At 42.5% G+C, this 13,439-nt stretch overlaps 1 protein-coding gene across 25 annotated transcripts in view; it reads left to right on the forward strand.

Annotated features, from left to right (window-relative positions):
• Positions 1-1,525: 1,525 nt before the first annotated feature.
• madd (MAP-kinase activating death domain) overlaps positions 1,526-13,439 on the forward strand; it is a 48,517-nt gene continuing 36,603 nt past the window's right edge. For 13 of the 25 annotated variants that reach the window (XM_076733225.1, XM_076733280.1, XM_076733246.1 and 10 more), the window contains exons 1-4: positions 1,526-2,034; positions 8,479-8,704; positions 9,463-10,104; positions 12,915-13,218. In XM_076733225.1, the coding sequence (XP_076589340.1) occupies positions 8,646-8,704; positions 9,463-10,104; positions 12,915-13,218 (1,005 nt within the window). In that variant the 5' untranslated portion in view covers positions 1,526-2,034; positions 8,479-8,645. The remainder of the gene's footprint in view (positions 2,035-8,478; positions 8,705-9,462; positions 10,105-12,914; positions 13,219-13,439) is intronic. The other 12 variants (XM_076733201.1, XM_076733306.1, XM_076733216.1 and 9 more) reach the window with 4 other exon arrangements.

Here is a 13,439-nt window from a genome sequence, read left to right on the forward strand (position 1 = left end):
TGTTTTGTATGTACAGTATAAATTAAAGCTATGCTGTAGTGCTGATATGTTTGGAATCAAAATCACTTGTTTGCTGGTCAGATTTTTTACGACGGACTTAAGTGCAGAAAAGACCTTCATGATTGTCAACGTGTACTCAGATTTACCTCTCAGCCTCAGTTTATGTGCTGGACAGTGAAACATTTCTATTACTGGCTCAGGTGGCTCAGGTCACTCTGGTTACTTAGGCTATCAAACTCTCAATATTGCTACTGCCAGTACATATGTTTTCTTTAATAAGCTGCACCGCATGCCTAAAATGTTTGATTTTCATAGACAATGATTTTAAGTTTCCCTTTGAAGAGGATGTTGTCAGAAACACATGGCATTCTACACTACCACATAACATTGAATTGGTATTAGGGGGTTGTAATAATGATGGATAAAACACAAAAACATCAGGATCACTCTCAAATTATAGGCCTATGGCTGATACATTTTACAATATATGTACCAAAAGGGTCACTTAATTTTGTGAGTGCAGGTGAAAGGGAACTCAAATTTGTATTATATGCTAAAACATACAGTACAGTTATATGATGGAAATTTTTACAAATGATCTAACAAAAACGAGCTCTATCTAAAACCACATATGGCTGCCTAGAGCCTCTTAGCCACCAGGGGGCTCCAGAATGAATTGAAAATGTGAGCTGTTATCAGAATACTCCAGCGACGTAGCGTTGCACTCCTATAACATTACTAGACGGAAGATAAACATTTTTTTTTCCAAAAAAAGGTTTAACAATTGATGCAGCAGAATGAGAGATATCTTCTTTTTTTATTTCACACATTCTCTGTCCTTGTCAAATCCTAGCGCCTACATTACCCACAATGCAACTCGACTACTGACAGGTCTGGCAAGAGATTCGGGTATGTTAATGCCAGTAGTGGCTAATGTAGCCTCGAGCTGCTAGCCCCAAGTAGAGATGAAGTCTGATGATTTCACTTCTTTCTAATTCCACACCCCCAGATTTTTGTCATTTTCACACTTCAGCCACCAAGTGCTGACTCAAGTGACATCACTCGAGGCAGTTTATAAGATTTCCCTTTAAGGTTCCTCCTAATTGTAAATATGCACTCATTCATCTCAATATGTTCTCCTGGCTACTATTTTGCTTTGGTGGCTTTGCAGAAAAACATGGAACAATATTAATGGAATGAAAAATTGAGGGCTTTATCTTATATTTTGGGAAAAAATATTTAGGATTGTGACAAATTTTTGTGGATTGATTACAAAATATGTGTACCTAAGTACCTCAAAACTAATACTACCCTTAATTTTCTTGTTAATGTCACTATTTCATTCAGCCAAGCCACTTTTAAGTCATTTTAATTGGCATAAATTACTATAACTTACAGCTAACACTAATGTTAATAATAAAAGTAGTACTGATGGTTCATTTGGTCATCATTTGTTTTCCTTTCAGTAATTATAATAGTCATAATTGCACCGTTTGGGGGTGGTGGGGTGTTAATGTACATACTTACAGTCACCTGAAGGGCTTTTAGGCAGTAAAACACCGTAAAATACTGCAAACAGTTGAGACTGATCATTGAATGAACTCCTGCCACCACAGAGACACTAACGTCAGTCCTGCGGGGAGGTAGGTGGGTTTCGTCAGGCTTGGTTGTCGCTTCCGTTAGGTCGGGCTCTGTGTATGCGGAACTCCCTGCCAACGGATGGTGATGAAGAGGATGTTGTGAAGGCAGGTTGTAACTGACCGAGCCGCGCGTCCATCGAGCAGAGAGGCGAATACACATCTCGCATTATTCGTCACGCTGCGAGCCAGCTAGACGGAGGAGCAAGCCTCTACATCCGCCGTCCTCGTCTAGTGTTTCCGATGATCCACCGTAATTTAAAAGAAAGAAGGCTGAATTCTGACAAACACCGCTGCCTCCCTCCCTCTGTGACCGAGGAGGGCACCCACCACCCAGGCCGTCATCAGCAGCTGGCTTCGCAGCAAACGTTAGCAGCTAATCGGCTAATGTAAGGAGGTGAGGATGTTCTTTCGCATCGTCATTTCTTTTTAAACCCATCCAGCACATTCGTGGCGTGTGTTCTGGGCTGTTTTCTGATTTCCCCGCCCGTGGCTACATTTTACAGGCGGCTATTTATGAGACAACTCGGTCAAACTGCTGTTAGCAGCTCGGCAGCTAGCTAGCTAGCTAATCCACTCATGACGTAGGAAGCTAGCAGAGTGGGGGTAAGAAGATGCATCGTTGGGGTGAACATGTCAAGGCCTGACAGCTTGTCATAAATCTAAAAAATGATAACACAGCCCCAAGATGTGCGGCCAGCTCTCTCGGGAAGCGTTGGCATCGCATTATCACATTTCTTGTGATGCTACTGTGAATGGTCCCCCTCCTCTCAGCGTATCGTATCGTACTAGCTTGACAGGTAGTAAAATCCAACAACACCCCGTAACTAACGTTAGCTCATTTACAGGATTTGTCCGTTACTCTGTTCGTTACCTTAAAGCCATTCAGCTGTAATCGTTTGTTACTGAAACCCATCACGCCTATAGCATCATTTTGCAGTTGTGTAATATTACTCAATGTCAAACCAGCTTCTGACCAAGCAGTTAACGTTAATTTAATCGTAACTGGATCGAACGTCAGTGACATTTAGGAGGATGATCAACGATGTCAGCAAGGTGAAGAGCAGAGGAGGACGGAGTGAATGAATGAATGAATATCATCCTGGAGCTAAATATTGAAGTATACGTCCTGATATGTATGTATGTATTTATATATGTATGTTAAGGTGGTACTGTCAGGTAAAAATCAGTTCAGAAATACATGAAAGCTCTTACTGACTGCATACTCAGACTGACTGTGAGCAGCTGCAGATGTTAAGGACTAGCTTCACACACACGATTGACGGTAATGTCAGCTTCATTGATCCTGAGGAAAAATTTGATGTGGATGTCAAAGGCTGAGCACAAACAGTCCAGTAAAACAGTGGCAAAGGACACAGGAATAAAGCTGCAACTAACGTTGTTTTTGTTGTTGGTTAATCTGTCAATTATTTTCTGTATTAATTGATAAGTTGTTTGATCTTTAAAAAAAACGACGTACATCAGTTTAGTTTTTGTCTATGACATTAAAATATTTAGTTTAGTAAATACCAACCATACTCAATTTGATGTGACAGCTTGCGTGATGACACATGACCCAGACGCTACCTGTCACCATACCACCGCACCTGACTCCCGCTGTTACAACACAAGTGAAAAGTGACCGTATACGCATGAATGCAAATTAACAGCATTTTCCTACTGACAAGCAGGCAGCAGAATAATCTGAGCGCTTCGGTTTTGTGAAGTTTGTGAGGAGTCACAGGCTGGACACGGTTTAGAAACCTGCTCTCATTTAGGATTTTTTAAGAAATGAATGCGGTGGAGAGCCTTGTACTTTGTCAGTGTGAGCCTGGAGAGTTCCAGGCGTTCATTTTGTGCTAACCAGTTTTATTGACAGGGGACCAAAATAGTTCTTACATCTGTTCAGCCGTGGAACATTGCACCGTTGGTTCTGTAAGGAAAAGATTGCAATCTAAAAGCGAGAATGCAACAATCGATACTCTCTTGATCACCACCGCACCCCTCTGTCGTGTGTGTCCATCACTAGTTTCTGCTGTTCATTGTGACTGGCAAGAAATGCTGTCCATGTTGGAGGCCTGTGAATCATATCTATCTCCTCTCTGTGCTTATATAACCAGTGAGTGTTGCCTGCAGACCACTCTGACCAGATTCATCTGTTGTGTTAACCTGCATCATTATCCTGCCTTTGAAGATTACGCAGCGATGTGATTCTTTTATCTGGCTTTTTTTTTTTTTTTTTTTTTTTTTTTTTTTTTAGAGAGACAAGGTTCAATACCTAGCTCACTCATTAAATACAATTACTGAAGTGGTGTAGTCTTCCATTGTCATCTAAAAATAATGCTGTGGTCCTGTATCTTTGTGCTCGGTGAGTCCAGCTCTGCTTTCAGCTCTGCTGCCTCATAAAAAAGCCGTTTTGGCTTTGCACCAGGAAGCATTCATGTTCCCAGACCTGCACGTTGATTCATTGTCCTGATGGTTTCCTTAGATAAATAGGGTTAGATCTGTATTCTGCATAGGCCTAGCCCTCACTGCAGGAATATCTTGTCTTGTTTGAATTATTTCCTCTGTGTGATCTGCCATTGTTGTGAGGAAGGTTCAGCTGAGTCTTTCAACATGAGGGTGTGTATTCTTACCTGGCTGTCAGAGCAGATGTGCTCATGTCAGGTGACTGTTATCTTTGGTCTTCTTGTTCTTCGACATGCAAAAGCAAGCATTTGAATTTTACCAAATGTACTGAGTGCTGACATTAGGCTGACTCAACCAGACATGCTTCAGCCCACTGTGTGCTGCTTTTTGAGCCGTGTCTTCTTATGGCACTGCACACAGCTTTGCACTGGACAGCATTAGCCAGTTTACTCATTCCTGATGTCAACCCTGTCAAGTTTGGACCAGCATAATTTCTTCTCAGACATGATTAAGGAAAAACACAGAAACAAAGTGCCGATGTGATGATAGTAAGATGTCAGTGACAATGTTGCATTCTCTATTACAGCCTGTATGATAATAAAATTTGAGCATTTCACCAACATGCTCCATCAAGGTGTTCCTCTGTAAATGGCTCCTCTACTCACAATTGGAGTTATTAGCCATAATTAGACCCATAATGCACCTGAAGCCTTAGTCACCCCTCATGTCCACTGGATGTGGCTGCGTCACACGCTGGCTCTGCTGTGTCTGCTGGGGTTTATGACAGCCTGTGTCAGGATGTGTGACTGCAGTGTCCCACTCATGACTTCCACGCAGCCTATGTGTCCGTCGTGTGTGCATGGCCTGTCTTTGCCTGACAAGCTCACGTCTGTGAAGCCGGAAATTCACCTGTGAAATGTCAGCATTTATTTATAACTGACATACATTTATATCTAATCATGCGTTTCACGTGCTCATAACAACACAGGTTATTATGGTTTCAGTGTTCTTTTTGCAGCAGTATATTTGTAGAACATGCAGCCTCTTAATTCCTGCTGATATCAGTTTGAACATATAAACAAGCCAGTGAGTGTTAATGAGCACTTTCTTGGAGAGACAGGCTTTCTGTTTTCAAGGTATGAATTTAGAAATCTTTCTTTTCACGGGGAGGCTTTGTGATAGCTCTTTCTTGACCCCTGACACATTTTGTAGTCTTCCCTTCCAGCTTGCTCCTGACTTCTTCAGCTGGAAGGCATAAATGGTATGTAGTACATATGAACCACTGGCTCAATTATAGACCCATTAGCTTATCAGTGCAGGGATAACAGCCTTTAAGAGACACTGAAAAACTGCTCTGGGTAAGTGTTTGTGTTTCAGGGTGGAGTGACTGCATGTGCCATTTGCTGGTGTTTGAGTAAAGGCTGTTCGCTATGCCTCTGTCCAAAGTAGATCCTGTCACTGTGGATTTTATTTTCCACCACACATAATGCATTAGCTAAAGGCGTCCCCTCAGATATGTTTTGACACCTTGTTTTTTCATTGTCCTTGCTTCACTGTGATTGAAAGGTTATTATACATATTATACAATAATCTCTCTCTTCTTCTCTTAATGTATGAAGTGTAATATGTACAGCATGCACGCCGCAGTCTAAAGCATCAGGAGTTATCAGTAAGATTTTGGTGCTCGTTCGTCAGAATGAAACAGCAAGAGCTTCTTTAGAGAGCCGCCATTTTGTAACAACGCTTAACAATCATGCTGGGAGAAATCTGGTGTGGAAGAGACAGAGATACCAAGTTCTCCTCCGACTGTAGTCTTCACTGCTGCCACAAGCTGTTCTTTGAGATGAAAATGCCCATTATGCTCTTTTGATGCTGTTTATATGGCGGTAGATGTAAGACACAGTGGAATTAACAGCCGTTAACTAACAGACACAGATGTAAATGAAACAGACTGAGTTTGATCCTGACCTCTGATGCCCTTTTGTAGGGGAGTGGCAAGTTCCTCATGCATATCCGTAACGGTTACTATTGTTGCAGCTAGTGTTGTGACAGGAAATATCTGTGGGAATGTGAAAAGAAATAGTTTTCTGCAAATAGTTTACGGCAGAAGTCTTCTGAGTTGACCCCAGCATCATCCCTACCCTCTCCTGGTGTGCTTGTTTTTTAAATGCAGCGGCCTCCGCAGTCTCATCTTTACAAGAATACATCCAGACCACTGATCCTTTGACACGATTAAGCACCGGTATTGCTGGTGTAGCTTTGGTTGACGTAAGCATGGCCTGCTCACTTTTGATATTCTGTCAACGAAGCAGCAGAAATATTGTTTCTGACGTTGTAATGTTGTCAGTGGGAGCTGTTCAGTTGTATACAAGCAGTTTATGTAGCCATTTAAGAAATTTTCATCCTGCTGTGCCAAGTTCATAATCACTATCTTGAGAAGGTGCTAGAGTGGAGCTGTAAGTGGCTCCATGGTGGGAACAGTCATCTGCAGAGGTGCTGGTTGAGCGTGCTGCAGCTACCTGTCGGTCAGCGGGCTGTCAGGGCCATAGTACAAGCTATGAAGAGTGCTTATTCCACCAAGGCCCCTAAGCTGCTTACAATAACAGCAAGCCTCTACTGAAAAGTCTTTATCCTCCAACAAACACGACCAGCAGACATAATCGGCATAACAGAAAAATCAATGCAAAAACACATACTTTTGCTTTTATTACCTTTTTGTCATACTGGATAAAGTGAGGGCAACATTGTTTTGCACTGGAGCTGCTGATGTAAGCTCGTCATGTCTGACATCTTTTGTGCTCCTCCAGCTTTGTCTTATTGTCTACCATGCACTCTGTCTGGTAGAGATGATGGTGCTGTAAAATGGGAATTTGTAATGTCAACATGGCATAATTGTCGTCTTTTCATTTCCTGCAAAGTGAAATGTAGATGTGACATTGCAGTGACATTTTTCAGCAGAGCGACGATGCTGTTCGACAGCAAGAAAACATCTTACAAAATGAACCATCCCTGTCATGTTCAAGGGCTCTTTCTCCCACCAGATTCAGATTTTTCACAAACAATGAAGTCTGAGTTTCAGAAGAGGAAAAGGTTTCCAGTTTCTTCACTGGCAGTAGCCTCAATAAACTCAGAATATATTGCTGCTACATTTAGCATCTTTGCAAATCCGTCATAAAACTGCGTCCTTGATAAGTTGTCTGTTGCGTGTTTTTAATCTCTGGGACAGTACAACACAGCGTTGTTCTCTGTCCGCTCTCAGCTGAAAAAACTCCTGAATCTCATGAATCTGACAAAGCTAAGTCGATTTCATGCCTCTCCTAACTCACCTGTATGTGAACCAATGACTGCTATGTGGGCTGAAAGGCTCCTCGTGAAAAGTAGTTTAAACTGACTGAAGCACTCAATGAGACAGGTGCAGGACAAGTGGAGACTACTTCAAAACTGAGTAGACTGCACAGCTTCTTTATAGAGACTATAAATCATGATAGTGTGATGCCATATTTAACCCAATTTTGCACCTCTGGCAAATCATGACTGGTTGATGTTACGTATTTGGAGTGAACCATATTTCTTCATTATGCATCCATGTTGTTTGCCATTGGTTCATACTTCAGTCTGTCCATAGAAACCAGGGATGTGTGTGATTAGCCAGCTGGTCGATTAAACGTTGGTACCCTCACTGGTTGGCACCAGAAATGCCAGTTGTTAGTAAGTAAAGACCCAGCTGATGCCTGGCTTTGTGTAGCTGCTGTGGTGAATTACAGGACACGACACCGTCTGCTTTGTCTTTGGGTTCAGCATTTGAATAACAGCAGAGGTGGAGACTAACTGTACCGCGCTCAATAAAACTAATACCCCTGATAAAGCTTGATCCATCACAAAATAGAGATAAAACAGACAGAAGTTCTTTCTAAATTAAACTGTTATTGTGTGTTTGTCTGTCTAAACGGATATGAATCTGTCAGAGACGGCAGATTTAGCTAACACTCGTTAACTGAAATTAGGTGAAATTATATTTATAATAGACGTTGGAGTATAATGTAACTCTGTGGAGAGAAATTAGATTGAATCCTTTAATTCCTCTCAACAGAAACTTAAGCAAATCTGGTCAAATATATATGAATTACATTTCCCTTTCATTGTCAGTGCATGGCTGCATCTCCAATTCCATTTATTTAATGTCTTTTTTATTGTTGTGGACTTGTCTGTGCTTGCCTTGCCAAGTTGCCAACGAGCATTGAACAATAAGATGAGCAATACGTTTTGTTTTATGAAATGCAGGAAAAATAATGAAATAACTTTTTTTCCCATTTCATCTGATTTATAATTGATTAATCAAAGTAATAATTGACAGATTAAATTAGTTGTGAAGCACATCCTTAATAGAAACCTTTGACCTAAAATGTTTTTTCCTCTTTTTCGTGTGTTACAGGTTTAACTCATTTTTTATTTTTTTTTTTGAACCATCACAATGACAATCAAGGAGCTGTGTTTCAACTTCACTCCTGAACTTTCCCACTTGTGATGGAAAGGCACCACTGACTCAAGAGGGAACATAAATCCTGGATGCCGTGACATACAGGACGTGGTCGATCCAAAATGGAGAAAAAGAAAATGTGCCCTCGCCTTCTCGACTACCTGGTGGTGGTTGGAGCAAGGTAAGAATTTAAACTGTCTTAAAGAAGCAAACTATGAAGTTGCTGTTTCAGGGGGTGTTTTTGCAGAGGTTCCAGGCTGATCTCACAAAAAATATATGTCCCAGCTCTACTTTTGCCACAGCACAAAGAGATGAAATCAGTCATAATCACAGCATTAAATGGCTCATCTGAAAGCACGCATAGTGCACTCCCACATGATGTAGCATGCATAATGAAGTATAGTAGCACATTGTTTCAAGCACAGTAGCTGCAGGGGAAAAGGATGATTCACATGAACACAGTGAAATTCGAGAACTGTCCAGTCGGCACTGTTTTTAGAGTCAGCCGCTGAGTATCTCTGCCGGAACATTTAGGATTTAAGTGTTTCGCTGAAGGGCAGTTTCATAGTTGTGGGATTGGATGGGTGTTATTTGTTTAATTCCCTTGACCAGATTTTCTAAAAGATTCTTGTATTCTTGGCCAAACGTGGTCACAGATTGGCTTCTGAAACCTTTGGGCTACTATCAGGGCTTTGTTAGTCACTGCATTGTACTGTCAAGTGTTCAAAGGCTTTGATTACTCCTTTGTGAAATGGTTCTGATCATTTAATGACCCTTTCAAATTGAATTCCAAACTGTGCTTATACATGAGGGGAAATGCATTAGCAGACGCGTGAGATGTGAGTTGTAACAGCACAGAGATCAGTTCTATGGATGCAGCAATACAACCTGCGTCGCTGCTTTCAAAGCAAAACAAATGTTTGTCCGTCTGCCCTCTAGGCAACCAAGTAGTGACAGTGTGGCCCAGACACCTCAGCTCCTCCGCCGCTACCCGCTGGAGGACCACCACGACTTCCCGCTCCCACCAGACGTGGTGTTTTTCTGCCAACCAGAAGGCTGCCTGAGCATACGCCAGCGCAGGGTTAGCCTTCGTGACGACTCCTCGTTTGTTTTCACGCTGACCGACAAGGACTCAGGGATCACCCGCTACGGAATCTGCGTCAACTTCTACCGTTCCTTTCAGCGAGGACATCACCGCACTCGTGGGGACAAGAGTGGCCATACAGAGACAGCAGCACAGGCGGCGGACGCCACCAGTGAAGGCTCTGATGGCAGCGGTGGAGGCCCACCCTCGGCATTATCTCCACCTAACGTTGCTGAGTCCGCTCCTCAGCCTGCCCCCGGAGAAGAGGGCGGACAACCAGGTGCTGAGCTAAATGCCGGAAAGTCCCCACAGCACAGGCGACGTACTGCAAGGATGGCAGCCAGGAACCGCAACAGCACGCTGACCTCGCTGTGCATACTCAGCCACTACCCCTTCTTCTCCACCTTCAGGGAATGCTTATATATTCTCAAGAGGCTGGTGGACTGCTGCAGTCAGAGGCTAACCCAACGAGCTGGGCTCCCTCGCGCCACCCAGAGGTGAGGCCTAAGATTACATCTTTAAGTGTCCATGCAGCTCCTCTTTGTTGTTTGCATGTAATGCTTCCATTCAATCCTGGTGCACGTTAAAGCAAACATAGAGTGCTGTCGAGGTCGAGGCCCTCGCACTTTGAGGGTGGTGCTATCAAAGTGTTGAGGGCCATTATCAGAACAAACTTTGTGTATTAGAAATACCCAAATCTGGTTGATTGCTATGAAATTGCAGAGTACATTCATGCTTGTCAGATGATCAGCAGTTATTGCTTTTGACGCTCCGTGACCTTTCTTGTTGTCTCACCCTTTGGCCAAATGTCATCTTTGATCACAAGAGCTCATTATCATTATTAACAGGCAGATTGCTGTGAAATTTGCTGAGTGCATTCATATTACCAAGGGGATAAAACCTTTGATTTTAATGAATACATGACATGCACTTTCATCCTATCAATTTGTAGCTCTTGAGTTGGTCAGTGCATCGTTCAGTCCTTCCAAATGTGTGTATTGTGTAATATAGTTGACTTCACAACCTCTAGGTGGTAAGTCTTGTTAAATGCAATTTGCGTATAGTAAATCTTTACATGCACACCTATAAATTCTGTAAAAATAATTGGTAGCACTGCTTAAAAATGCAAGATAATTAGGTAAATACAACTCATGCTTTATGACTTGTCTTCATGGTAAGATGTTGAGTAGCATCATTGCTTTCATGCTGACATCGCATTGAATGCAAATTATTGTTGATACAGTTGCTTAAAATCCTTTTTTGCTGCAGTTTAGAAGGCCAGAAATGTTAGCAATAAATAGCAAAAATGTGCCGTTTTCACAGTGTTTCTGCTGATGTTTTCTGTACAGCCTACTGCTTTCTTTCTGCCCCATCTGCTTCTCTCATTGTCCACCTGTTCCTTGTATGTTTGTGTTGCAGAAATTAACACGAGAGCCTTTGTCTGTGGCTCCATGTGGTTTTACAGACCATCTGCAGCTTGTGTCATGTTTTCACAGCACGCTTTAAGCTATCACACTCCACCTTAATGATAAATTGTGGCAACCATTTGTGTTGCCATGAAATCAACACAAAGTTCACAGTGCATTTAAAAGTATATTAAGTGTTAGAGGTTCACATGAGGTACAAATACAGTGTTTAAGAATAACAAATGAAGTCATTTCTTGACATTTGAGCTACTTCTTAGTTGTGTACCGGTTTTATAAAGGGGCAAACGTTGTAACCCTAAACCAGATAGTAAAAACAGACAAAGTGTGCAAGAACTGCATGGTACGCCCACTGCATACAGCGTGATGAAGAAGTGGCATTGTGCACTGTACTTTGATTATTTCTCTTGAAGCAAAGAGTTGATCATGTTGTGTTTTGATTTTTCCTAATCAACCACCAGGCGTGATTGATTTTATTCAAGCTGCAGAAAACTTCCACCGCTGTACACTGTATTTCACTGGGACGTTGTATTATGACGCGACAGTATTTGCTGAGCTCTTTTGGTTAATCTGTTGCCACGGTTGACTCAATAGATTGCAATTTTGGAGTGACAAAGTGTTAATTAGGCTGTCACTTCACACTGGCTTAGGCCCAGTGTGACTGTTGGTCACCCAAGGTGCACATGTTTTCTCCACAGTCTTCTATTTATAGCTGTAAACCAGTGCAGCATTTCCCCTCATCTCTACCAGGGATTGCTGGAATGTGTAATACACAGTTAATCTCATACCTTGACATTTTTTCCTCTGGTAAAATGCTGCAGCGGAGCCACGAAACATCAGTATAGAGCTGTAGTTTCTCAGACAACCTCGAGAAAGGCCATTCAAGCCAAAGGCTGAACAGACATGAGAATCTTTTTTTGCTGACATGATTGGTTGAAATGTGTGGCAATGACAGAGAAGGAGGAGAGCCATTGCATAATGGCTGTGAGCGCTTTGTGCTATGGTGGCTCTGACAGATTGAGGTCTCTGGCTGCCTTTGGGTAGCAGCTGCAGTTGGTGGGAGGGCTCCAAAGGACTAATGATTTATCTCCCTCCTTGCTACACGCATACACTAAGTATACACTCCAAAAGGGTTTAATGGCACCCTGCGTGCAGAGTGGAGGGTTTTCACATCAATATTTCGTCGATTGCTTAAGCGCCTCTCCTCTGTTTTCTGTCTCATTTGCTCATCATATTAGTGGTTTCACTGGCTGTTTGCTGAGGCATCATTGCAGCAATAAAATGAGCAAATGATTTATTTTGTTCTGTTTTTAAGCCTAAACTTACTGTTGACTGAAATCAATACGTTATTTGCTAATCTTAACGTATTTATGTTGGTGAAACATGTTTGATTATATCGATGCTAACACAGTCACTGTATATAATGTCAGTTTGGAATCGTGCTGTCACACAATGTGTTTTTTTCCTGCTTAATACTCGACACACAATCAGTTCCAGGTGTTACCTCTTACGAGAGGCGTTTACATTGATATTTAGGTTCTATTTTGTGTTATTTATACAATTCGTGTGAGTTCTTTCAGTTTATTTGTATTTCTTTATCTTTAATGCAGAGCTCAGGTTCAGTTCCAGCCTGGGCCCTTCGCTGCGTGTCATGCTGTCTCTCTCCTGCCTTACCCGTCTCTCCCCAGCTATCGCTACTCTTCTCTTTATTTTACATGATTAGAAATTGAATAGCTTGTGTTTTTGTGCTTGTGGTCCAAAACAATTTGGAGACATCACATTGATGCAAAATTAATGAAAAAGGGATCTGGAAAATAATAAAAGAATGTATTTGAAACATTCCAGTGAGTTCTGAATATACACTTGGTTCTCGTCCTTCCTAGGGACACCATGTGGCGGGTGTTCACCGGGGCGCTGTCGGTGGAGGAGAAAGGCAGCCAGCTGCTGGCAGACCTGCGGGAGATTGAATCCTGGGTGTACCGGCTGCTGCGTTCACCGGTACCACTGGCGGGTCAGAGGCGTGTGGATGTGGAGGTCCTGCCCCACGAACTCAAACGGCCGCTCACATTTGCCCTGCCTGACAACTCTCGCTTCTCCATGGTTGACTTCCCCCTGCACCTGCCCTTGGAGCTGCTGGGTGTGGACGCCTGTCTTCAGGTCCTCAGCTGTGTCCTGCTAGAGCACAAGGTAAGGACAAGTGCAGTGGTGAGTTCCTCCTATCAGTCAATCATCATCTGAGTGTTTGTTTTCCTTTGCGTTTTCAAAGACCAGAAGGAGATGCGTGATTGTCTTCAGTTGCATTTTATTGAAGACCAAACTGCTTTTTTCAAAAAACAAGCAAAGCTGTATATAAATCTGTTGTGATTGGTCAGTGGTGTCCTCTGGAATGCAGCTGTGTGTCCTCGCCT

The sequence above is a fragment of the Chaetodon auriga genome, chromosome 1, assembly GCF_051107435.1.
Source record: "Chaetodon auriga isolate fChaAug3 chromosome 1, fChaAug3.hap1, whole genome shotgun sequence".
NCBI lineage: Eukaryota > Metazoa > Chordata > Actinopteri > Chaetodontiformes > Chaetodontidae > Chaetodon > Chaetodon auriga.